Below are 27066 nucleotides of genomic sequence, written 5' to 3' on the forward strand. Positions count from 1 at the left end.
TCCTGATTTGAGTTCATCTGGAAACAAAGACAGATGGGATTAATGTGTATATCAGGAACAATTTGGAAAAGAAATATGGATATATGACATTACTAAAATATAACCAAGCAATTGAGAGTTCTTGGGTTAATGGGATATAAATAAATGCATCTACAAGTTGATGGTTTATAAAAATTTAGTTCTGGATGATACTTAAACGATGAACAATGTTGGCAATATACAAAGAATGTGACTTGTTTTTTGGGGGGAAAACATGTGGTTTAAAATTGGTTGGCTAAGTTTTAAAGATGGAGATGTTTCGCAGAACTCTTATGATTATTTATATGAGTGGTGGACTATTCCATGGCGAAGCATTTTCCAGTTTATTGAAAGTTGGATTTTGTAAAATAATGGTTTAATATAACCACAGTAGAAAATAATATACAGATTTGGGACATTTTGTAAACTTTCGAATAATGAGAAGATTCATAAAATTCATTTTATTTATTTCATGGAAAATATTTGGGTTGCAAGTGGAGAAGCATGGTATGGTATAAAAATAAAGAGGGAGTATCCAGGAAAAAGATGTTCAAGTGAACTTTGTGCTGTGAAAAGAATGTCGAGTTAATGGAAGTGTTTTGTTCGATTAATTTTGTTCAATTTGTGTTCAAATGACCATCGATGTTGGGGGCAAAGTTATGGGTGAATTTGGTGAGTGGTTGTGGGCAAACGAAGATTAATTTAGATTTATCATAGTTAAGTTCGAGGAAGTTGATTTGAAGCCAGAATTTCATTTGGATGCCAGAAAGGAGAAAGGAGATGCTGAAAGCCAGAAAGGAGATGCTGTTGTCTACTCTGAATGACAGGTGGCGGTATCCAGGGCGCTGAGGAGTTTGTTCACGTTGTAAAGTTTGTTTATTTATTTGTTTATTTAGTTTGTTTATTGTAGAGAAGAGTGCTTTTGGGATTCCGGAGCCAGAGTGGATAATTTGAGGGTAGTAGGTGGAGTAGAGGACATCTTTGCAGTGCTGTAGGTGGTCCTTGTGGGCTTGGGAGTGAACTGATTTGGGTTTAATAGGCACAAGCTGGTCTAAACAGGGTGAGGAGGATGGTGTGATTGATGATGTCAAAGGAGGCGTTGAGGTGAGGAGGATGAAAATGTTGAGGTTGCCGGCATCAGAGGAGAGAAAAGGTCGCTGGTGATTTTGAGGAGAGCAGTTTCAGTACTGTGGCTGGAGCAGAATCCGGATTGGGATGTTTCATACAGGTTATTGGCAGAGTGGTGATGTTTGAGTTGAGTGGCCACAGCACGTTCCAAAACTTTTGACAGAAAGGGTAGATTGGAGATGGGTCTGAAGTTATTTAGGGTGTCAGGGTTTAGTCCAGGGTTTTTCCAGAATGGGGGTGAAGTTTCACGAGTTTTTGGGGAAATCGGTATGTGAAGCTGGATTAAGTTGGAACTGCTTGATGAGCCATGGAGATGGATTGGGTTTTGTTGTTGGTTGTCTGGGAGTTCGGTTGTTGCATTGCCAAAGGTTTCTGTGTGGTGGACACACTCGTTGGCTGTTGTCTTGTGTGACGTGGAGGGAGATGTATGTGGCTGTGTGCGGCTGCCTGGAATCGGGAAGGCGGCTACAGTGGTTGATATTGGTTGTGGATTGTCCGGGGTGCTTCGATTTGCATAGGGGGTGAAGATTGGGATATTACATTATTTTAAGTAAGTATTGGCATGAGTAATTACATAAGTAATTATGAGTTATTATGAGTATTAGTTATGAGTAAGGGATTATTACCTTCGCAAAAGCGGAAGGTTATGTTTTGATCGCTGTGTATTTGTATGTCTGTGTGTGTGTGTATGTGTATGTTATTCGCATAACTCAAAAAGTATTCAACCGATTCGCATGAAATTTGGTGGGATGATAGGTTATTATCCGGATTAGATTTTGGAATCGATCGGGTCAAAGGTCAAGGTCAAGGTCATGAAAAGGTCATGGATGTGATTACAATATCAAACTTTTGGCGGGATAGAATGGTTTAATTTGAAACAAATCTTCCCGCATGACAACGTAGGTGTGGCTTTGCTACACAGATCTTGTAGTCTTTTATTTTGGCAACAAAAGTAGCTGCGGCGAAGGTATGCGCTCTACCGAGTGCCCGTTCTAGTTTTAGTAAAGTTACATGTTTCGCTGTGTTGTGGATCTGGGGACAAGCTAGTTTGATGGGTACCCTGGGGTCTTCGGCGTGTCTATGTGTTTGGCTATCTGTTACACCGGACTCTTGAATGGGTTTTCATGAGACGAATTTCAGACATAACAGTGAGAATCTATTTTGAGCGAATCACAGTGGGTGAGGAAAACATTGTGTGTGACCAGACACCAGAACTGACCAGAATTGAAATTGGAAGTAGACCAGGTTATTTCTATTATTTGTTTATTCGTGAATATAAATAAATAATAGGGGGAGGTTAATGGAGGTTAATGGAGGTTAATGGTGGTTTGTTTGTGTTAATGGAGGTTAATGGTGGTTTGCTTGTGTTAATGGAGGTTAACGGTGGTTTGTTTGTGTTAATTCTAGTTGAAACTCTAGCTGAAGTAATTTTCGTTTATTTTTATTATTTTATTGATTTTTTGATTTGATTTGAGATTTGAGATGATTGATTTTTATTAATTTTATAATTTTATTTTTATTGATGTTGGAAACAGGTAATGGGATGCTGAGAGAAGGATTGAATTTAATTTGAATTGGACTGGATTAAATGGGATTGAATTTAAAAATTGAATATTGGATAAAATTGGATCCACTTGAAAAAAAAGTGGATTAGGAAATTGGAGAAAAGGTGTTCTATGAAACTATGAATTGAATGAATTGAATCTATGAATTGGAGACCTGTAGACCAGGTGTTCGTGGAGCACTTCACCTGCAAGAACGCCTTGGAACCAAGGTGGAAGGGACCAGTCCAGGTGTTGCTGACTACACCAACGGCAGTCTTTTGCGAGGGCAAGACTTCGTGGATCCACGCCACGCACTGTAAGTTGGCCATACAAGCACCAGACACTACACCACAGCAACCACAGTAAGGATGGGCCTAATCATAGGTACAATACTATTGATAGCGACAGCAGCTAGGGGAAACTCCGATTCCAATAGATGCGAAAACGAAACCCGACACCTCACCGTAACATGGGGACAAAGAGTATCACTACCATGTTTCGAACAGAAAGCCCTGCACACAAATTGGGTGAACATAAATTGGCTAGCACTGTCGGCAGGGCCTGGACGCGTTGGCATGGTACTACAAAAGCAACGAGAGTTCCGGGAAGACGGGCAAGCTAGCATTAAGACCTTGGCCCAACCAGGATACCAATGGGGAACCCCTGATTTTAAGCTACAAACACGCACACGCCTAGGGAAAGACATGACCATGCAGGTCCGGTGCAGCGTCTGGACCCCTGGCGCGGCCGGTGGCGAAAGGAACTACATACCATGCATCAAATACATACTCACGCCACAACCCCAGAATAAGGCCCCAAAGAAGGGTGAAAACACATATTGGAAAGTGGCCAGGGAAGTGGCAACAATTCAAAATAGGACACACTGCTGGTCGTGCATGCGCTTTCCCCAAGCAGGCACCACAGGAATACACATGATAGTGCTACCTCTGTCCCTCAATGACCTCTGCTCACAACCTATCGATTCCCCATGTTTAGTCACCACGCTGGAAAGAGAAGGGGTTGACAACGGCAAGAGTTGCAATCGACAATTTAATTATCGCCCGTCAATGATTGCCCATGTGGCCGAGAGGCCTGCCCCCGTCTGGGTCAAACCACAGAAAGGGAGGGTCTGCCTCCAGGGTTCCGGCCACTTGCGTATGGGAGAATCAGAATGCGCCTACACTCTCCCCGGGAAGCTGGGACAAGGGAGCTCGGGGATTACATTACGAATAGTACTGCAAGATAAACGCAACCACAACATAACGGCTATAACATTCTCTAGGGGGGTTAGTAGGATTAATGGGGTGGTAAAGGGACTCCAGTGCTTATCCACCCACCTGGTCCCACCCCATGGGACAATGTTTATATGCGGCGACAAGGCTTACCCCTATTTACCAAATAATTGGGGGGGCACATGTTATCTGGGTTCAGTCCTTCCTGACGTTGAGATACTGGATGAGCTAGACCCAAAGTCCTTGGACAGGCGTTATAAGAGGTCAGTCATGAACGAAGATGGAACCACTAAACTACACGGGAGTCTATGGGAAAAGGTGTTTGGTTTCTTCTTCCCAGGAGCGGGCACAGTCATGGATAGTTTCCGGATAGACAAATTGGCTTTGGCCCTAGAAAAGGTGGCAAACGACACCGCTACGGCTCATGACATACTATTGGATCGATCGGATCGCGCGCGAAAATTCTTATACATTTAGCTGGCTCACTGACTGGTTCCAGGGATGGACGGGCACCATAGTGAAGTGGTTATTGACCGCACTGGCTGTGATAATCGGGGTAGTAATTTGGGGGGCACTAATGAAATCTCTAGTCCTCCTCTGTATGAGAAAGTATTTTACAGGATGGAAAGTGAAGAAGCCGCCGACAACGACTATGGCTCTGACCACAGAGGCCGTCGACCTGAACGGGTCCTTCAACAAGGCAGTTGCTACCAACGCTCCAGAAAATTGTATTGAATTTTGTGACGACTGTGATACTTGTGTGGATCCCATGTGGGAACTGGCTGCTGCCTGTAACGGTGTATGTGATGACTGTGATACTTGTGCTATAAACCCCTTGCGTGTACTGGCTAACGCTGCTTATGTATTACAAGCTGACAGCTGCACGCCCCCTTTCAACCCAACTATGGATCTGATTGCGACGCTGGGTCTGGCGGTCGAGGGACCCGACGTGGATATCCTAGACCCGCAAGCCGACCAGGCGCCCATGGGAGACTTTGACATAAAGGAAGTCCCTCTCTTTTCTTCATATGTATTAAGTTCAAATGCTTCAAGTGAATCGGATTTTTACGCTCTGTACCCTGACCAGGAAATTGAGACACAAGATACTGACAATACTATGTATTCCCCAGAACAGCAGCACGTGAGGGACCTCATGGGCATGATCGTTGATTAACTTCGAAGATCTGCAAGGACTGAGTCTGCAAAGGGTGGGGGGAGCAAGTTCCGCAGGGGAGGTGACGGGCCCTCTGGCGGAGCAGAACCTCATCTGGACCAGACACCTTCGTTGTGGATCCGAAACGTTAATGGACTTTCATGTTCTGAGCCCTCAGGCTCCAAGCACGCACCACACGACACGTTCGCCAAATGCACGGGCGAGGCGCTTTGGGCGCACGATATGCCCTTGGGAGATACCCGCATTACACAATTATTTTTTCAATACCCGCATTACACAATTATTTTTCAATAAAGCCCGATGTGGCACGTTGTCTCTTAAGATACTTTGTCTCGACGAGACAAGAGGAAGGAATGTCAAGTTGTAGATTTGTTATTGCCTAAAGTTCAGTTATAGACGTTGGTTGCTAATGTGTTATGATTTAAATGTTGTTTAAAAATGCTATTTTCATAAAGTTAATAAAGGGTTTTTGCTTCGTTTTAGTTTTGGATGAGGAAAGGCTCGCTTCGGTCGTGCTGGACAAATTGTATACGTGTGCTTTTTCAAGGCTAGATAAGGCCGGTCGTAAAATCACGCTCACGCGCGTGATTTTGTGTAACGCTAGTAGAATGATTAGATTGCAGACATAAACCTATTGTTTTTACCATATATATTTTGTATTAATCACAGCAACGCTTGACTCTGTATAAACATGCTTTGAATTACTCATGTGAACAAACCCATATATTTTATGGTCTTATCTGGCTGGCCAAGCATGGTCTTATCTGGCCAAGCATGCACTCTTCTCTCTGTGAGTTACATTTTCGTCACCTCGGAGCTTTTGAAACTATATCTGGTCCGAATGATAAGGAAGGGCTGACTCCCCCGAATAACAGAGCGGATGACGGTGGGGGCTTGGCCCACCGGGGAGGAACCTCTCCCAGTTTTGTTTGTTCCCTCGGAGATTTCCTGATAAAACGTGTCCCTATATAAATGGACTGGGAATCAATGTGTTTTCAGGAAGGCTTGACGTGGCATGAGACTGGCTCTTGCTGTAGATGTCTTGGCTTCTTCCGGATCTGTATAAGTTGGTTTTTAATAAAGCTGCGTCATTTCAGGCTATTGTGGACTTCTTTTGCAAACGAAGAGCTGCTTCTTCACATATGTATATGTAAGTATGTATGTAAGTGTATGTATACACTACCGGTCAAAAGTTTTAGAACACCTCAATTTTTGCAGTTTTTATTGAAATTTACGCAGTTTAATGTCTCAATGTACTCTGAAATTAAGCATAGAACAAATAAGCAATTGGAGATAAAAAAGAAATCATAGAATCATTTTGTTTAACAAAATTTAATTTTAATTTTTTACTCAGCAAAGTAGCCACCTTTTGCAGATATAACCACCGAACACACTCGTGGCATTCTTTCTACAATGGAAATCAAATATTGTTTGGGAAGTTCTTCCCAACACTGTTGCAGAAGTTCCCACAAATGTTTTGCACTTGTAGGTTGCTTTGCTTTCACCCTTCTGTCCAGTTCATCCCAAACCAGATCGATGGGGTTTAAGTCTGGAGACTGTGCTGGCCATTCCACGATTTGAAGCCTACCGTCTTGTTCTTTTCCTCGAAGGTAGTTTTGACATAGCCTGGAGGTGTGTTTAGGGTCATTATCTTGATGTAGGATAAACCCCTGACCAACTAGGCATATACCAGAGGGTATTTCATGGCGCTGCAAAATGCTGTGGTAGTCCTTTTGGTTCAGGGTGCCAGTCACTCTGTGCAAGTCGCCGACTCTGGGTCCAGCAAAAGAGTTCCAGGCCATCACGCTTCCTCTTCCATGTTTGACAGTTGGTGTCACACACTGAGGAACCATCCTTTCACCCAATCGATGGCGTACAAAAACCCTGCGTGATGAACCAAAGATTTCAAATTTTGATTAATCGGTCCAAAAGACCTTCTTCCAGTTTTCAGTAGTCCACTGGCGGTGCTTCATGGCCGAGGCAAGCCTCTTTTTCTAATTTTGCCATCTTAGCAATGGCTTTGTTACTGCCACTCGACCTGTCAAACTTGCAGCTCGAAGTCTTCTCTTCACAGTTGAAACTGAAACTTGCTTACTTTGACCAGTGTTAAGCTGTGCTTGAAGCTGTTGTCCTATGAGCCGCCTATCACACAAGCGGTTGACTCTCAGAAACCTGTCTTCTGATTCTGTTGTGGCTTTGGGTCTGCCAGACCTCTTCCTGTCAGAGTTTCCTCCAGTTTCCAATATACTACTTCCTGCAGTGCAATATTGTCCAAATAATGCTTCAGAGGGTGTAATAACAGTCTGTTCCAATACGGCTTTTATACAGGCAGGGGGTTTGTAATCACGTAATCAGCAGAGGTTGGGACACCTGTCGGAATTGTTTGCATCAACTTTCAAGGCTTAATTTACTTACATTGGTGCAAAACAGCTGTAAGCTTTTAACCCATTACTTGTTCCCTGAAGAAGGCCTTTATTATTTTTTTTTACAATACAACTGTGCAATTTACATTATTTTCCCGTTTTTGCAAACCTACACTTTCTTTTAACCTCGAGCAATTAGTTTACTGCTTACCTTTGTACCATTTCAGGTTATTCACTGGACTTGAATTGCTTAAATTTCAATAAAAAGTGGAAAAATTGAGGTGTTCCAAAACTTTAGACCGGTAGTGTATGTATGTATGTATGTGTATGTATGTGTTTGTATGTATATGTTGATCTTCCTCAATAAATTTCATCTTGATCGGATGAAGTTTTGTACTTGTCGAATTATGACGTCATAATGGAGGCACCTATGACATCATCATTAACATATGTTATTCCCCATGGAGAGTTCTTTACAATAAGCCAGGTCTCAATTTTTTCTATTCAGCGCTTTCGGAGATGTAGAGGTGCAGTTTCTCGGTTTTTCCAAGATGGCGGACGAACCACGTGACCGATGATGTCATAATTATCATTAAAAAATTATACACGTGGAGTTGCACCTATGGTGAAAATTTTCTGTCAATCGGACCAACGGTTGCAGAGAAAATCATATTTATTCTGTGCGGACAAACAAACAGACAAACAGACAAATGAAAAATCGGTCAGAGACCGAGGACTTGTCGGAATATACTTTTTTTATCGGCCATTTTGGACAAATTTGGCGGCCGAACTACGTGACCGATGACGTCATCATTATTTGTTTACTGTCATCTATTTTGTCATCATTATCTAAACTAATTTATTCCTAGATTATGCTCAAGAAATTTCATCTTGATCGGATGAAATTTTGTACTTGTCGAATTATGACGTCATAATGGATGCACCTATGACATCATCATTAAGAAGTTTTATTCCCCATGCAGAGTTCTTTACAATGAGCAATGTCTCATTTTTTTCTATTCAGCACTTTCGGAGATATCGACTATAGAGGTGCAAAGTTTTTCGGTTTTTCCAATATGGCGGCCGAACCACGTGACCGGTGACGTCATCAATTGGGCACAGTCTATTCCAGGGCAAGACAAATATGTTTGTAAAGTTTGGCGATTCTACGTGCAACGGTGTAGACGTAGTGCTGCGCAAAGACAGACATACAAACAGACAGACAAACCAACCGATCAACATACTTGCCAGAATCTATTCCGGCAAGTAACAAACGGACTCAAATGCAATACCCTCTCCTCTGACGAGGGTAATTAGATATCTGCAATTACAAAGCGATAGCCAAGGCCCGGTGGGGGAGTTTATCCTTGGCTATCACCCACCACCATGGCCGGGTTTACATTGGCTCCAATGCCACCTGGCCACTGATCTCTTTACTAACTGGATAGGGTGCCTCACATGAATCGGTCTAGTTCGGGCAGTTCGGGCAGTCGGGCAGTTCTGAAGCCATCAGAAGGGTACTCGTGGTCATATTGTTTTCCACAAAAGGTTGACTTTTTCCACAGATCTCTACGACAGATTTTTTTTTTTTGTGTACAAGATTGAGGCTCGTGTAAGAGCTAACATTAATCACATAAAAACAAACTGACACAAAAACCATATGATCAAGGGAGTGGGAGACAAGATGGGGAGAGAGAGGGAAGCATGCAAGTACAACAGTAGAGAACAGGGCCATCAGCAGATCTGTGGGAGGGAGAGGGCTTGGAGGCAGCAGGCATGGGAAGGGGGAGGGTGGTGGGAGAGGGTAAAAAAAACAAATGGACACTGCTAGGACTTCAAGGAAAGAAGTCGGTATTTCAAAAAAGTGGATCTGGGGTGAATTAACGGGGGTAGAAAATATCAAGGTTTTGGATGGGGGAAGATAAGAGATGACGGTGAACATCTGTTTCAAAAGACCTGGAGGGAGGAGTAGGATTGAAGAGAGTGAGGAAGTTTGCTCCAGAGACGGGAGAAAAGAGGAATGAAAGCGTGAAGGTAAGCAGAGAGTCTTGATTTTAGCAGTTTCACCACAAGAGGGTTGCTGGCAGATCTTGTGCGTCCTGTAGGAATATTTGGCAGACAGAGCACAGACAGATTTGGGGGAGCTAGGCCGTAGAGGAGTCGGGAGAAGACAGAAAGACCACCAAACTGCCTGCGGTGAGTGAGTGAAAATCCCTCTGATTTAGCTTCATCGGTGGAGATAACAATGAATCTCAAAGCTTTGGTTTCAACAGCGTGAAGACGAGCTGGGTGTGAGGCTGGAGCGCCAGCCCAGAGGGGATAACAGTATTTTATTGCGCTGCGGATGAAAACCTTGCATGTGGTGAGGAGCTTAGGTGTGCCAAGGAAGGACTTCGCACGACGGAGGATGCCCAGTCGGTGACTGGCTTTGGAGGCCAGCTTGGAGGTGTGGTTTTCCCAGGAAAGATCATGGCAGATATGAATGAATATATGAATGATCGTTTTAAGGCCATTTTCCCCGCTAGAGCGAGGGTTAGCCTTGCGGGCCCCATTACAATCATGGTTCCCTGTTTAAGGCAATGTTTTTATGGCCGGATGCCCTTCCTGACGCCAACCATTAGTCGCCTCTTGCGATGTGTAGGGATGCAGTGTACCTATTCTAAACTGGGGTACACACCAGGATCATTCATCCCAAGCAAGCTGGTACTCAATTTGCCGACCTCGGAAGGATGACAGGCTGAGTCAACCCCCCTGGCGTTAATTCAGCGATCGACCGGGATTCGAACCCAGGACTCTTTAATCCCAAGCCGGCACCCTAACCGCTAAGCCAACACCAGGGTTAAATGCAGATCGTGAGACATAAATCTTGAGTGACAGAACTTCGTGGATAGGATTGTTCAGAAAGTACATGGGAGGGTTGTCCATTCGGTCTTTTCGGAGAGACATAGTGTGAGTGTGAGATTTATCAGGATTGAAAGACATGCTCCACTTGTTTGACCAGTCTGTGATTTTGTCCAGGTCTGCAGAGAGTGAGAAGGCTGCAGACTGCCGATCTGAGGGATGAGGTATGGAACGGCAGAGAGTGGAGTCATCAGCAAAGAGATAGAGAGGATTTTCAAGAGAGTCAGAGAGATCATTGATGAAGACCAGAAAAAGCACAGGGCCCAGAACACTACCTTGGGGAACTCCAGCCTGAACAGGAAGGGGAGATGAGAGAAACCCATTCAGGGCCACACGTTGACTACGACCAGAGAGGAAGTCTGCAAGCCATGCGTGAAGATTTTCATGGATACCATAGGAGTAGAGTTTGGTGAGCAGAGCGGGGTGCCAGACCGTATCAAAGGCACGTGATATGTCAAGGGAGACAGCTCTAATTTCCTGTTTGACATTGAGGACCTCCATCCATTGATGACACAGCAGAAGCAGCATGTCCAGTGTAGAATGACCTGGTCTGAAACCAAATTGATGATCAGATTTCAAGACATTGGAGAAGAGGCAGGATTTGATATCCAAAGCAATGATGGATTCCATGACTTTGTTGATAATTGGGAGCAGGTTGAGTGGTCTGTAGTTGCAAGGATCTGTTTTTGCACATTTTTTGTTTTAAGCGGTAATGTTGGCTGATTTGAAAGCTGATGGCAGATGTTCTTGAGCAAAAGAGAGGGTGAAGATAACAGAGAGAGGGCGTGAAAGAGCGGCAGAGCAGGATTTTAAGACCCGTGGGCTGATGCCGTCTGGTCCAGTTGCAGAATCAGAATCAAGGATTGACAGAAACTTCTCCAACTTGTCAGGAGAGAAGGACACAGATTCCAGGAGCAGCTGGGTGCGACTGGGTATTGTGGGTACAGAGAGCGACGGATTTGGGACACAAGATTTTAAGGCAAGCACAGAGTTGAGGCATTCAGCTTTTTGACATGCAGAGTCAGCTGTGTAGCCATTTGAGGTAAGGGAGTGGAAGGAGGGGGAACAAACACCAGAAACAGATTTGTCCAGATGCCACTAGGATTTGGAAGAGGGAGACACGTTTGAGAGTTCAGTTTTGAGAGTGGAGAGATATTGTTCCCTGGCTCTCCTGAGGGTGGAAACACACTTGTTCCCGGCTTTATGAAAGGAAATGAGATTTCCTTCCATTGGATTTGCCTTCCAGGAGGCGAAGGCAAGTTGTTTCAGGGCAACTGCCTCACCACAAGATTCTTTGTACCATGGGTGGGATGAAGGGTGTGACAACTGAAGAAGAGATGGGATAAATCTGTGCATGAGAGAGAGCAATTTTCTTTGGAAGAATTCCCAGGATGAGTTGATGTCAGAGGCAGTAGAGATGGGAGACCAGTCCAGATGATTGATGGCTGCTTGAAGACCGTGCCAGTTGGCCTGAGTGAAATGCCAGACTCGTCAACGCTGAGGAGGCTCTCTGAGAATTGCCAGAGAGATGTCCACTTTAACAAGCATGTGGTCAGATGAACCGATTGGAGCAGAAGAAGAGCAGCAGACATTTGCAGGGAAGTTTGTCATAACCAAGTCGAGAAAGAAGATGCTCCGTTGACTGAGATCCTGGTTGGGAAATTGACAGATTGAGTCAGTCCCAATTGGTCACAGAAGTCCTTTGCTGAGGAGCCATGGTTGATGAGAGAGGCACCCACACCCAGCCATCTGGCATGACAGTTGAAATCACCACATATGAGGAAGAGAGAGTTGGGATGAGTAGATAGAAGTTGGTCCATGTTATCAGACAGCGAGATGGAGATGGAGTCATCACTGTTTGGTGGACAGTACAACACACATATGAACAAAAGGTGGGAGCGAAGGGGAAGCCGTAGCCAGAGGTACTTCTGGGGGTGAGGTGGAGAGAGGGCAGTGCAGGGAGAGTGAGGAAGAGAGTTTTTGATAAAGAAAGCAACCCCACCTCCAGGATGAGGATCAGGTCTATCATACCAGAGGAGGGAGTAACCAGGAAGAGATATTAAGGAATCAGAGACAGCATGAAGGAGGAAAGTTTCTGTTAAGCAGATCAAGTCTGGTTTGTCAGAAGCAACCTGTATGGAGAGATCAGTCAGGTTTGAGCAAAGGCCCCGGATGTTTGAGGTCCATACCGTTAATCATGACGAAGGGGAAGCATCGGATACATAACAGGGGGGGATGGGGGGGGGTAGGGTAAGATGTGGAAGAGAAGAAGGAGGTAGGGAGAGCAGTTGATAGTGTGTCAGAGATTTCAGAATAGCTAGGAGAAAGGGAAGGATGAGGAGGTCAAAAGGTTTAATGGTGATTAGGTGAGGCACAGTGAGGTGTTGTTTGAGGGGGGGGGGGGGGAGAGCGAGGAAGAAGGTTGGAGGTGATGGAGGTATGAGATGGAAGAGAGAGGAAGTGGGGAGGAGGCAGCTTTGAGGAGGAGGGCAGAGAGGGGAGAATTGGAGAAAGATGGTAGGGGGAGGGGAGATTTGAAGGGGAGCGGTGAGGGGGGAGTTTTGAATAGGAGGGGTGAGGTGTGGGGTGAGCAGAGAGTTTGGAAGGGGAGGGGTAAGGGGGGAGTTTAGGAGAGGAGTGGTGAGGGGGGAGTTTCAGAGGGAAGGGGCAAGGGGGGAGATTTGAAAGTGATGGGTGATGGGGGAGATTGTGAGGGGAGGGGTGAGTTTGGGTTTTAGAAAGTGTTGGACGATTAATGGAAAACGAACATTCATTGCAAAATGAGTTTCTTGTGATTTTCGAGTCAGAGATACGTTTGAAAACGTTGGAGGAAGGGTGGAATGCAGGTGAGTTTAGGGAATGTAGGAAGGAAGAACTGTAAGAGCTGGAATTTTTATTTGAAATGAAGAGCTTGGTGAGAAAATCGATAGGAACCTTTTAAAGAAGAAGAAGAAAAATCTGTTGTAATATACGACAGAATACAACACTTCAGGGGAAAGTTTAAACATTTTTAAACTAAACCGTGAAAACTATCTGTGGAAATTCCCTAAATGAGGGCATGAAGGATTCCTCAGGGGGATTAATGATTCCAGGACAGGTTCAGATGCAGGAACAGAAGAATATGAGATTGACAGCCAGGAGAGCAGAGAACGAAGGAACAGGGAGGTGTAGGGAGGAGAGGCATACTTCTTAAATTATTCGTTAATATGTTTTTTTGAAGGTTAGGTGAAAGTGGATCAGAGGAAGAAGGAGTATGGTGAAAATTAGCTAGAATTGGAAAGGTGTCTTTTGGCTGGAGAGGATTGAGTTATGAAGGAAGGAGATGAAACAACAGCAAAAACGAGTGGGGTGAAACAAGTGGTCGAAGAACGAACGAACACGAACAAAGAGGGGAATTATATTACTTATTTATTTTAATTAAGATTTTAAACAAAGGGTAAGATGTCCGGGGAAGTATGGGGTGAAAATAAAGACTGGAAAAAACAGTGAGGGAACGAAAGTAAATGGATCACAAAATACCGCCGAAAGGAAACAACCAAGCCTCAAGGCAGGAAACTGAAAAGACCAGGCCTGAAAAACGCAGCAGGAAACAAACGACGATTTTATACAGGTATGCACGATTTACCCCAAGATCTTTCCTAGAAACACATAGTGGGTACACACACCGTAAAATAAAAATACAGTTTTGACAAAAATACAAAAGGGAACAAATACTTAACTTGGAGTGCGTGGAGTGCGTGGAGTGCGTGGAGAGCTTGGAAAAAACACAACCTCGCCGGCAAAACCGGAAGCGGCGCTATGATCCTGAGATCAGTGGCTTTCTCGGAAAACATGAGCCCAGTGTGTCGGTGCTGTGGATACGTATGCATACTTGGAAAGACAAGGGTGTCCTGAGAAGAATAAGGTATGTCTTGTGTTTGTAGCCCTTATGGTTCTAGATTTACTAATGTTTAAAAATATTGCTTGGAGGCCGCTGGCCTTGGATAGGTCTTGGCTCGTTGCTATGCCGCGGAATTTTCGGTGAATAAGGTTGTCTTAATGAACGCTTTGGTTAATAGTCAGGTTCACTATGTCAATAAATTATATTTCGTTCAAAATCATGGTAGATTAGCAAACCTATACATTTTTGGAAAGGTTATAGCATAAGGAAACTAAAAATCAATGTTTACATTTGGAGAGATACCTGTATGGCGGCCATTTTGGATTTTCAAAATGGCCACTGTAAAATACATATTTTGTTCTATTTCTGCCTCTAATTACCCTAAAAACTTTTTAAAATATACTAAACCTATATTTTCAGGGACAAGGAATCCAATGAAAGTATCAAATTAGTGCTATGGGGAATGGTAAGACACGAATCAAAGGTTTTGAATTGCAAAATACTGTCTTTATATTCGCGATAAGTTGCATAATCAAATACATGTTATCATTTTGTACAGGCAGTTAATAACATCAAAATGTGTCACAATAATTCATATCACCAAACATACACAGGCAGTCAGCAAAATCATATATACACATGCAGTCAGTATAACTTCACATCTACACAGGCAGTCAATGACAAAATATACACAGGCAGTCAATGGCATCAAACATACACGATTACAGAATATGCCATTTAGAGTTCGTCATCACTGTCCTGTGTGTCGTATCCGACAATATAGTCCGCATCGTTTTCACAGTCCGTTCCACACAAGCAAAGGTCGGTCAAATTGATTGGCAAATCGAATCGATCGAATTGGTCGAATGGTCGATCGAAGCGATTGGTCGAATGGTCGAATTGGTCGAATGGAATTGGTCGAATTGGTCGAATCGAATTGGTCGGAATTGGCAAATGCAAACATTGATTTTCAGATTTTCCATGTAATAACGTTTCCAAAAATGTATAGGTTTGCTAATCTACCATGATTTTGAACGAAAAAACATAGTGAACCTGACTATAACGTTGTGTATATCATTACATGCCTGAGGTTATAAGCTTTCGGATTACATGAGGATTGTGCATTGATAGCTTATACATCGTGTTTTATGACTTTGAAAAGCATTTCGTCTGGTAAAAATCGTGCTTTATGCTTCTAACTGCCTCACAAGTTTAAACATCAATTCCATATTTGCATATCCCTATTCTACCCCAACAAATTTTGCTTGAATCTGTCTGCAACTTTTTTAGATATCCTCCTCACAAACAAACAAACAGACAGACAATGGCGACAACATAACCTCCATCGGTGCTGGAGGTAATGACAAGTTGGACTTGTCGCGTCAGTGCAAAATTATACCCAAGACAGGAAGTTTGAAAGAAAGCCAACTTTATTGAAATTTATGCAGTCGTACCTCTTCGGATTCAGGATCACAGTTTAACACCAACCCACATTGAAAATAAATACTAATGCAATATACTTCCGTTAACAAGAATGGTTCACAAGTTTGCTTTAAAACAAGGTTAACATGCATGATACATGTTGCCTGCACCACATAAAAGATAATAATTGGTTATATTGATGTGTTCTTACAAAAGTGTTTAGATTTATTTTTTACTGCAGATCATAAAACCACCATAAACACTTTACTGGAGCAACCCGTCAGCTTGGAGCTAAACTATATGGAAATTCATGGAGGTATGAAATTACCGTTCAAAACAAAACTCAAACATCCTTATTCTTTTCAATCTGACGTGTTTAAATTTATTTTTTTTAAAGACAACTACTGTGGTATTCCAGGAGTTTGGAAAACTTTGCACATTTCATCATTGAACCAGATCATGACAAGCTAAACTAGAACTGCACTCAGTGGAGAGCATACCTATGCCAGGTTGAATAGTTTACGTTGTGTATCCACTGATAGGTCAGATCTGGATTTGGACCTGAACCAAAATTTAATCGGTTGTTCTTGTCACTTAACCAACTCGTCCACCAACTTTAGTCATAACTCGTCCACAACTTTTGGAAATATCATGTTATTTATCGTTTTTGGCACAATCACTCAAAGGTGAGGAATAACTTCAAAAATTAAAAATAAAACTCTTGTTTCCGGATCTTCACCAAAATTGAATCAATTCTTCCTTGTCACACACTCAACATGTCCAAAAAATTTCGTTTGAATCTGTCCACAACTTTGAGATATCCTGTTCACAGACAAACAGACAGAGGTGAAAACATAACCTCCAGCCACCTACGGCGGTGGAGGTAAAGATATGCCAAAGAGAAAACGTTTGTGGAAATCATGCACAAGCAAAGCAAAACCATGTTTTCATGCCCAAATCTCAGAAATAGAGGTATTCTGATAACTGGAAAGACACCACAATAGTCTCTGCTGTATTAGCAAGAATGTGCATTTGATCAAAAGCATTTAGCATTTGATAGGCATCAGGGTCTTCAATGATATACTCAAACAAACAATAACATTTATAATTTTTCCTAAATATCCAAGATTTATATATATTCCAAAAGGATGGATATGGTGTATATTTTTTATACAAGGTCTAGGCTCGTGGAAGAGCTAGGACATAGAACAGATCAGGACGCAACATGACAAATGGAACAGTAGAAGAAAGGAGAAATGCCAATAGTAAGGCGGAGGGAGAAGGTAGACGGAGACAGATAAACAAGGGATGCAGGTAACTGAGGGGTAGGGGAGAACGAAATTGGTGAACAAGACGGATACACAAGCAAAATTTTGGGAGGGGTGAGAGTGGTTTAACAGGGGTAGAAAAGATCATGGCTTTGTATGGGGGATGACCTGAGATGGTGGTTAACATCTGTCTTGAAGACCCGGAGGGAAGAATTGGATTGAAAAGATTGTGGAAGGCGGTTCCACAGGTGGGAAAAAAGAGGAATAAATGAATGGAGGTGAGCAGCGGATCTAGATTTAGGCACATTTATATATATATTATATATATATATATATATATATATATATATATATATATATATATATATATATACATACACACACACACACACACACACACACACACACACATATATTAGTTGCTTCTTGAACTTGTGAGAACGTTTTGAATGCCTCCCCACGGATGCATCTGTAGAGGCACCAAATTCCATATGAGGTTGCTCACACATATGCATTTCGACTGTAGCTCCTCATGCTTGACCTCGCAGGGTTTCTGCATCCAACAAGAACATCCAAATTATATTTCATGGCCAACAAACTTTCAGTGTTTAGCACGTCAATTTTTCGTAACAATTAATTCGTTGTTGGACTCAACAGCAGAAAACAATTAAAATACGTATTGATGTAAAAAAATGATTTAAAGGTTAAAACAATTTTTTTTTTGATAAAGAGACAGAAAGCTGCGCTAAAACATGTTTGGATAACTTAGGGCTTAGACGATGATCCAACGGCTGACCTGTTAGTCGATCCTACACTGACCAAATTTCCAATCAACAGCAATTACTTTTTGCTTTCTCTTTTTTTAATCTTCATTTAAAATATATATTTTTGCCCATGAAGGAGGTTGTACATAAATTGTATTCAGGACAAAGACATGAGGAGGCATTAATTTTCTTATTTTTTGTATGCACAGTCAAGGCTCGCAGAAGAAGTAATACACTGATTGGATCAGGAAGTAACAGGATGCAAAATGAACAGTAGAGAGAGGGGAAAACACCAACGGCAGTGTTGAAGGCCAAGCCAGGTAATTGAGCTGACCTCTTCTTAGCCATTCCAATGACCTTCTTTGTCTATCGCCACTCTGTCCAATTATTTTTTGTATTTTCCTTCTCTTTTGCCATTCTTCCAGTTGTTGGTGTATATTTCTTGATATTTCTTTTTATATATTTATTTTGTCTTTATTTTGCAATTGTTGGGGCTGTATTTGTTGCTGTTTCATTTTCCTGTGTGGCATCTTCTAGTCACAGCTGTTTTTGGAAATTCTTTACAGGGTGAGTTAGGGATACTTTTACAGGTTTGTTGTGTTCATGTTTGTTTACAAATTGCATCCAATCGTCTGTTGAGCATTTCACAGACTCAGCTAGTCCTACATTCGTCGCTCTGTGCACCTGGTTGAAGTCCATCAGGCCGATCCCTCCCTCTCGTCTTGGCAGGAACATTCGCGGGATGCACTGGTTTTTGTAAAAACATGTTGTGGATGGTTAGGAGTTTTCTTGTTTTGATGGCTAACTTGTTGATTTCTGATTGGGGCCAGTTTATTATTCCACAGCTATAGTGGAATACTGGTACTGCGAGCTGGTTTATGGCTTTGATTTTGTTTCTTGTGGAGAGGTATGTTTTCAGGGTCAGCTTTGTTCTGCACAGGTATTCTTTGGCGATTGTTGTGGGGGATGGAGTTGGGAGGAGAATACAGAAATTCATGGATCTTCCAGTCATCGTTTAGTAACCTTTTATCCCTGAAGAATAATGAAAATTTTCACAACATTTAATAATCATTTTGAGCTTCATGTTTTCGTAATGCGAGATATTTCCTCATGATTTACTGAGGTTTGAAAGAGTATTGCAAAATGAAATGGCTGCAGAACATGAAAAAACATAATACATGGTAACCAAGAAGATATTGAAATTTTAAGCTGAATATATCGTCTTCTTTTTTAAACAGGTTTTTTGGCAATACATCAATTATTTTAACCAAGGTACCAAATATGTGGTTTGGGACTTACTTTGTTGCAGCTGAGTAGCCAGCCCGGGGGATTTTGGGCATACTGAGGTTACAGCATGTAAAGGATGTAGTGAGCATCACACCACCAACCAATGCCAGCACACTTGATCCCCAACCTATGTATAATGAAATTCCGAACTCGTACCTGCAATATATCCACAGCACACAAGTCATGCAGTACGTGTGTGTGTGTGTGTGTGTGTGTGTGTGTGTGTGTGTGTGTGTGTGTGTAATATGACATTACATAATGCGGATGGGGTTGGCAATTGTTTAGAAGGACCTTAAAATGCAGAAATGGGTCTGTCTCCTGAAGGCTAGTGTCGACCTGTGTCTGTTCACAGGTAGAGCAATGAATAAAATAAACATAACGTTAATTGAGGTGTGCTACCCATAGTGGGAAGCAAGGAGAAGCTAGCATTTTTGGCGATAACCATTCGTCTGACCAAAATAACTCTTTCTTCACCATGAAAAATGTGTGCCCTTTTGTTCCAAGGATGGGTTAACACCTGAAACCACTGCTTCTTCCTTCCCACAGTTGCCAGCATACCTCTGTCAACATCCTGTTGATTTAATCTATTGATCAGCAGGAATAGAGGCACAGAAATAGATCAGCTAACAAACAAACAAGGAGAAAAAGACATAAAATGTTATAGCCCCCGTGATTTTAGTAATTTTGCTGTGCGGAGTTGCTGTGCGGAGTGAACTGATGTTTGGTCTGATTACAAAACAAACTCCTCTGCATATCTATACTCTCATGTATTGTCTTTGTGCCAAGTTTGAACAAAATCGGTCCATGCATGTAGAGAAATAGTTGGGGACACGTTTAAGTAACAAAATGGCCGCCAGTCGGACATCTTGCATCTGATCTCTAAAAAAGATGACATGCATATGTAATCCATCATTCCTCATCTGTATGCCAAGTTTGAATAATACTAAGTGCTACTCTGCTGATTTTTAACCATATGGCTTCAACCACCACACCATCACACCACCAGTCGACGCAAGATCAGGATTGGTTAATCTGATTATGTGCATGGAGAGTAAACATCTTCCATGCTATTGGACTCTTCGGTGATGAGACCGAAGCACAAGTTCTATTATTTATAAGTTCGGTCTCCCTGTTTTCTATTGTATATTCCTCTATATTGCTCCTTTTGCTCTCTCAGTTGTCTGACCTCCCATATGTACTCCAGGATGCATGCGTTCTTCCAGTAACCCCTCCTGGTTAAACTTCCACAATCCAGGATGACTGTAGAGCTCATCACATGGTTCTTCGCTTTTCTCATCAATTGAAGCACCTTGCAAAGCTGTTCTATCTCCCTATATTCCCTCCAAGACTTCAAACAAGCAATGCACAACTATGTCTTGTCATCCACAATTCTGATACTTGATATTTATTACCCCCATTAACATTTTCTTGCCGAACCATCTCAATTGGTAGTTCCTATTTTTCCTACCCTCCTCTGTCTCCTCTTTTCCTATTTGTTAATTCCTTTGATATTTGTCCCACTGTCTGTTCTACCTTGCCTTCCAGGAGCCTAGCTCCTGTAAAGAAACGAAAAAATAATGCAGACAAAGCCTCAAGATGCCTCAATCATTAGATGAAGGAACAGGAAATGGCAATGGTAGAGGAAGACGATCAGAACACTACTAACAATATGAAGTGGACACAAAAAGTTTCTTTTCAATGTTTGAACCAAAAAAGGTGACTTCTGTTGTAATGGTATCAGCAAACTGCCCTCACTGTAAGTAATGCATGCTTGGATGGAAACTTCATTGGAAAGGATGGACATCTTTGCCAAATCTCAATGGTGCATGACAATTCCTTCTCGGTTGGGGAAAAATTGATGCAAAGTCTTGGCAACCTTGTTCGGGCAAATTTGAAATTTAGATTGTCAAAGATTTGCAAACAGAAACCTGTGTTTTCTTAGAGATGGACGCAAACTTTTACAAACTTCAAACCATTTTCCGATCACTCCGTAACACGTCAATTTTTGCTCCTCATTGTAATCGCTTTATTTAACTCTTCTACACTATTCATCATTTAATATTCACGTCAATTCCTCAGATCTGGTCACGACCTCATTGAGGACCCTTCCCAGTCTAAATGCTATGTCTGCACAAGATTCCATTGGAAAAACCTCTAATGGATGATGAGAGTGTAGGGGTGCACTTACTTTTCAAACAAGATGACAAGTTCAAACATTTATGAGTTATCATGTGCATGTCCAGAATGGTTATCAAAAACTGCTCAAGCAATTCTCATATCGCAAGAAACTTACTTGGTCCCAGGTAAGGGATTGTAGAATTCGTAGACTAGTTGCCGAGCATAAAAAGAGACGACCGTGAGAACTGCAATACCTGGAAGCAAAATTTAACACTTGGTGCTGTTTTTGTGCTTTTGTGCTGCATTGTCAACTTTTCTACAACCATGTTTTTTTCTGTTTGAAAAGTTAACTTTAAAAGTTTTCAGAGTACCAGTACCCATTTTCATAAATATTGCAAGTACCTGTTAAACAGGTATTTGTTTTGAGCTTCTTAAATACTGACATGCAGTGGCCTGCAAAAGTATTCACCTCCTACCAATAATACCATATCGAGATGAATTACAAATTAGGTAGAAACAATTTTTCCAAATGAACTTTTTTTATTCATAACTGAAGAGATCAAACTAAACGTTGTTATAGTTGAAGGAGGCTACATGTCATGAATACCTGCAAAAAACATGCACTAATCACAATTCACTGGTTGCAAAAGTATTCAGCCCCTTCAGTCAGTACTTGGTGGAAGCACCTTTGACAGCAATTACAATATTGTTAGTCTTCTTGGGTAGGTCTCTACCAGCTTTGTACAATGATACGATGAAACCTTTGCGCATTCTTCATTTGAAAATTGCTCTAGTTCTGCCAAGTTTGATGGGGATCGTCGATCGACTGCAATCTTCGTCTCGACATACAGTCACGTGAAAAAGTAAGTACACCCCATGTAAAGTTTTACCTTTTTCAACATATTTCAACATACAGCTATTTGACCTTCATTTCAACAATATTGAAAGATAAAGGTGATGTAATATAACAAATATCATGAAACATTTACATTTTGTAGTCCATTGAATGCTCTCGGACATAGAGCCTTGCAGATCTTTAAAAGTAATTGTTGAATTTATGGTGACATCCCGAACCAGTTCCCTGCTTGCCCGGCTGTTGAATTTGGATGGGCGACCTGATCTTGGTAGAGTCTGGGTGGTATGATATGTCTTCCACTTTTTAATGATTGATTCACCATACTCAAAGGGATGAATGACTTTGAAATCTTCTTATAACCCTCTCCTGAATGATGCTTCTCCACCACCTTATGTCTGACTTCTTTGGAAAGCTCCTTGGTCTTCATGTTTGCCTTGTTCATTGACCAAGTGACTTGCACCTTAAAACTCCTTCGATAAGTGGGGGAGCTTGATGCTCAAGTTAAACCACTGATTACATACAGGTGAAACCTATTACACATATTTTGTAAACTTTCAAACGAATAATTTGCCCCTGAAGTGATTTAGGGTTTATTAGGGAAAGGAATTGAATTCCCTATTCAACTAAGAATCATCTGAGTTTTCTCTGGTAATCTAACTTATTCACATTTTATCTGCACTTTTTAGCTATATCGTCTTGGAGTAGTTTGTGAAGACTCTATATATTAAGTTTGATTTGAAAGCATCATGAAATAAGTTCAGGTGGCATCAAAATGTGAAAACTTTGGAAGGGGGGCGGGGGGGGGGGGGGGGATACTTTTGGAGGCCACTGTAAGCAAGATGAAAAAAGCAAATTGTTATTGACTATATGCTGGAATATTCTTCCAACTACCAAGTGCCTCACAACCACAAACACAGCATTCCTCAATTTCATTAGTCACCTTTGCCTTTGAGAGGTCACCACAAAATGTTTTTTTCTTGTCTGATCATTATGCAAGATTGCATTCATAGGCCACATGACCGCACTTTAAACAATTTAAATTAACCACGTGTCTGCTCTGTAATTCGAACAATTTTTTTTTCTACATACCTGCGAAAATGTTCAGAATTCCACCAATAGCAACTATTCGGCCTTTGATTCTCTCATCATTTCCACTGATTCGTGAGCATTTCATGCCCATGAGCACGATTAAAATTCCAAGAAGGCTCAGTAGCATCGAGATTACCATCATCGCTTGGGCAACCTGTATATAAACTGTGCAACATGCAATAAATTATACATTTTAATCATTCTCTACTTTGTCTTCTTTTTTTTTTTAGTTTTGCTACAAAAAATTCAAACTTTGATTTATAAGTTTTTACTTTGAAATAGTAATAATGGATTTGCCCTTTGTAGTTGAAGATGGCTGTTTACATGTGACAGTTGAACACCTGGGTGGGTGAATTTGTTTGTAGTGGAGGAGCTGCAATCCATACAGCAACCACATTCTAAACATACCCTGGTGTCAAGGAATACTCAAGAAGGTTGTTCAGGTTGCCGGTTGCTGTTAAGGGACAAGGATTAAATTCTGAATTTAGCCTGCTAGTTGCACCTTCTACTGACACATGGCTGTACCAATTCAGGCAGGAATTCAGGCGCATTCCTTCAGGATTCCAGTTTGTGGAACACTGTGCAATCTTAAACTTACACCAACAACGTGTGCTGGCAGAGGGGTCCTCCAGCTCAACATCCTTTTGATGGACGGTGCACACATTGATACCTTGCCATGTATGCCAAACACCATGGTGACAGTTTATAGGCGAGTCGAGATTCAAACCCATGCCAGACAGCTGTAAGGTGAGTGTCCACACCTCCAGGCTAACTAACCTGCCAACCCTGAATATGTACATGAGATGAGAGAAGAGTCTCATTAGAATGAGGATATATGTTTTGTAGACTGGCTATTTTATTGGAAATTCATAGGAAGATACCAAGTCTCTTCATCACTAAAAAGGTGCCCCTTGAAATTGCATTTGAGTAAATACGAAAAATATAAAACAGGATGTATGAACATGGCATACTGTGGCATCACCCAAAAATAAACAAAAGTTTTCATTTTGCTTTTTACCTTTTGACCTCCATCCAGTTCCCCTTAGGCTTAAATAACTAGCCATAATTTTTTTTTACATGATCTTCAGGATTCAAACCACTGTTTCAAGGAGCGTAGTGTAGCTGCCCCTCCCCCCTACACACACACACACACACACACACACACACACACACACACGACGGTTAGTCGAGATAAACACAGCCACTGAGCGTTGAGGGAGTGTCGTCAATCTGGGTACCAGTGACATCAGAATAATGGCACCGCTTTTCTCATCGCACTCAGAGGGGCATTTCCTAAGGAGGGATTTCCTCCTCCCCGTGAATGCCAACCTATGGTTTTTTTCGTGCTCTATCCTTTTAAATGCGGAGCATCAAGCAAGGAAGCAGCACGTACCATTTTTGAAGTCTGTGCTATGACTTTGCCGGGGCTTGAACCACCGAACTCCCAGGCTCGGAGCAGACATCCTTAATTTTCTTGCAATAACTCAACTGATTGATTACTTTTCGATTTTTCTTTATTTGTTTTTTCATTTTGCTGTTGACCATATGGTTCAAATTAAAGCAGAAGCGTCCACGAAACATGTAATTTGTTACTTGAAATTCATTATTAACAATGTTTGTTATCAATGGAATTCTCCTGTACTGTATTCAATTGTTTTCCTAATAAAAAAAAAATTCCTGTAATCCTCAGATGGAGTTTTCTTGATTTTGAAAGCCTTATTAACATATTATAACAGTGCCCATGGTATTCTAACATTCCTTTTTGAGGGGAAAATAAATAAATATCTCTTACAAGGGTCAGCAGGTTAAGTCTGGGAGAAAGGTGGTTCCACTTGTGTTTACCATCACCTCTGGTAAGATGATCATTTTTGTATTTGCTGAAAGTTTTATGTAACGATAAATTACCTTTTTGTAACTTATTACAATGCCAGAATAACAAACCTTAGTTGTTATCCCATAACATAATATTTACTACTGGCCAAAACTTCCACCAGTTTGTGTATGTAATAAACAGACAGCCTCTTAATTTTTTTATTATCGTGATGGATGTACAGGAAAGAATTCCCCCCCCCCCCCCCCCCAGCACAATACTTCGTTCTCCCTCAACACATCCCGTGATGTTATGTGACCCGGATACGACTTTGATCTGTGTGCATCATACCTGGCATACGAAAGATGGTGTTGTGCAGGCGGCAGACCTGCGAGCCCATAGAATTGCCCACACACTTCAGCCAAAGGCCTTGGTACATAATAGCACCGACGACAGAGGGACCCTTGGAAGCGATCTTCCACACGGGGTATGCTGTAGAGATAGTGAATCCCAAGAGTGCTACGAAGCAGAGAATGCAGGCAAGGACCTGGCACGGTGTGCTCCCCATGATGTCGTGTCCAATAACAATGCACCACCAGAGATATCTTAAAGCACCTTTTTGGCCATTTTGGTTCTTATCTTCTCGATCGTCCACCTGCCTGTGGCCACATAAATGACGCATTAACCTAAATTATACATCAGAACACCCTTTTTACCCCTATGTTTGCTATAAAAAAGATGTATGACAGGTAGACTGAACATAAAACCAGCAGTGATGTTGTCCAAAAACAGAGGGTGAAATGCATTGAGAATGGCACTCGGTAGAGAGCGCATACCTCCACCAGGATGAACAGTTTACGTTTTCTATCCACTAATGCACCAGGTCTGGATTTGGACCTGAAAGGAAATCTAATCGGCTTGTTCTTATCACTTACGCAACTCTTCCACCAAGTTTTGTCGTAATCCATCCACAACTTTTTGAAATATGTTATTTATTGTTTTTGGCCCTATCACTCAATGGTGAAGAATCACTTAAAAATTAATAAATTCTCAGAACCAGATCTGGATCTGGATGTTCACCAAAATCTAACCACTTAGTCCTTGTCACTCATCCAACTTCAACAAATTTCGACCAAATCCTTCCACAACTTCTGTCCACATAAGAGATATTCTGTCCACAAACAAACAAAAAGACAGAGTTGAAAACAAAGGGCCTATAAATTTGACCGTTAAGAAACCAATGTTCACCGTTCAAAAGGAACCATTGATCACAGCATGTGAGTATATATATATATATATATATATATATATATATATATATATATACGTACATGTATAACTTCACAGACAACCCTCGCATGGAATCACTCACTGTCCGACCTGTCCCTGTACGTGTGCATGCACCTTTACCTGCTCGTGAAGAGGTGGAAACGTCGATGGAGGCAAAACGTGAAAATGTCGAGAAGAGGCGCGTAAAGACGGGAGATCACGAAAAGAAGCGCAGACTGAAAAGGAGACAACAGGTGTTTTAAGAGATGATTAATATGAGGATAAAACGAAGTAAGAATGAGTGAACGCAAGAGGCGCCACAATTACACTCTCTCTCTACCTGCGCTCACCGACGAAGCTACACCTGCGTTATCGCGCTATGAAACTAAGCTCCACCTCCGTTCACCCCATTTCACCAGCGGGCAGGTATGCAGCCCCTTTCTCATTACTGCACCTGTCCTCTCCATTCGGTGCCCTTACTCGTACCTCGTCTTGTGACCGACATTCTCGTTTACTCCATTGTCGACGATCGAATGAACTTCGTTCATTTTGCGTTTTGTTCTAAATATCGTGTTTATTTTGTAAGTTATTTATTTTGTTTATAAACATTATTTGAATTCGTACTTTTTATATTTTAGACACTTGTTTTTAACTTTATAAACAAGATTTACTCTTTCAGACAAGCCACTAAATTTCAATCCCACCATAGATTTGTATATGGTGCATGCTTTTGCCAAAATAAAAAGGAAATGCCAATTTTTTTTTTCTTCTAAATGGCCGCCATATACAGTACGTGAAAGCACTATCACGTGGTACAGATATCACGACGTGGGTCAATGGGTCATATACCTGACACGTCACATACACACTCACTTGGCCTATTAAAATACAATCCACAGTTCTAAACAAATATAAATGTTTGGCAAAATACAAAAAAACTCGC

General features: G+C 41.8%; 1 protein-coding gene across 1 annotated transcript; it reads right to left on the reverse strand.

The window, feature by feature from the left end:
* Window positions 1–17308: 17308 nt before the first annotated feature.
* On the reverse strand, window positions 17309–26471 carry LOC137434703 (claudin-7-like). The gene is made up of 6 exons (XM_068127850.2): window positions 26265–26471; window positions 25206–25513; window positions 23045–23209; window positions 21275–21353; window positions 18994–19137; window positions 17309–17483 (listed from the first exon to the last, which is right to left on the reverse strand). The coding sequence occupies exons 2-6, from the start codon at window positions 25420–25422 to the stop codon at window positions 17432–17434; spliced, it is 657 nt and encodes a 218-aa protein (XP_067983951.2). The 5' UTR covers window positions 25423–25513; window positions 26265–26471; the 3' UTR covers window positions 17309–17431.
* Window positions 26472–27066: the final 595 nt, after the last annotated feature.

The sequence above is a fragment of the Myxine glutinosa genome, chromosome 9 (genome assembly GCF_964187855.1).
Source record: "Myxine glutinosa chromosome 9, kmMyxGlut1.1, whole genome shotgun sequence".
Classification (NCBI taxonomy): Eukaryota; Metazoa; Chordata; class Myxini; order Myxiniformes; family Myxinidae; genus Myxine; species Myxine glutinosa.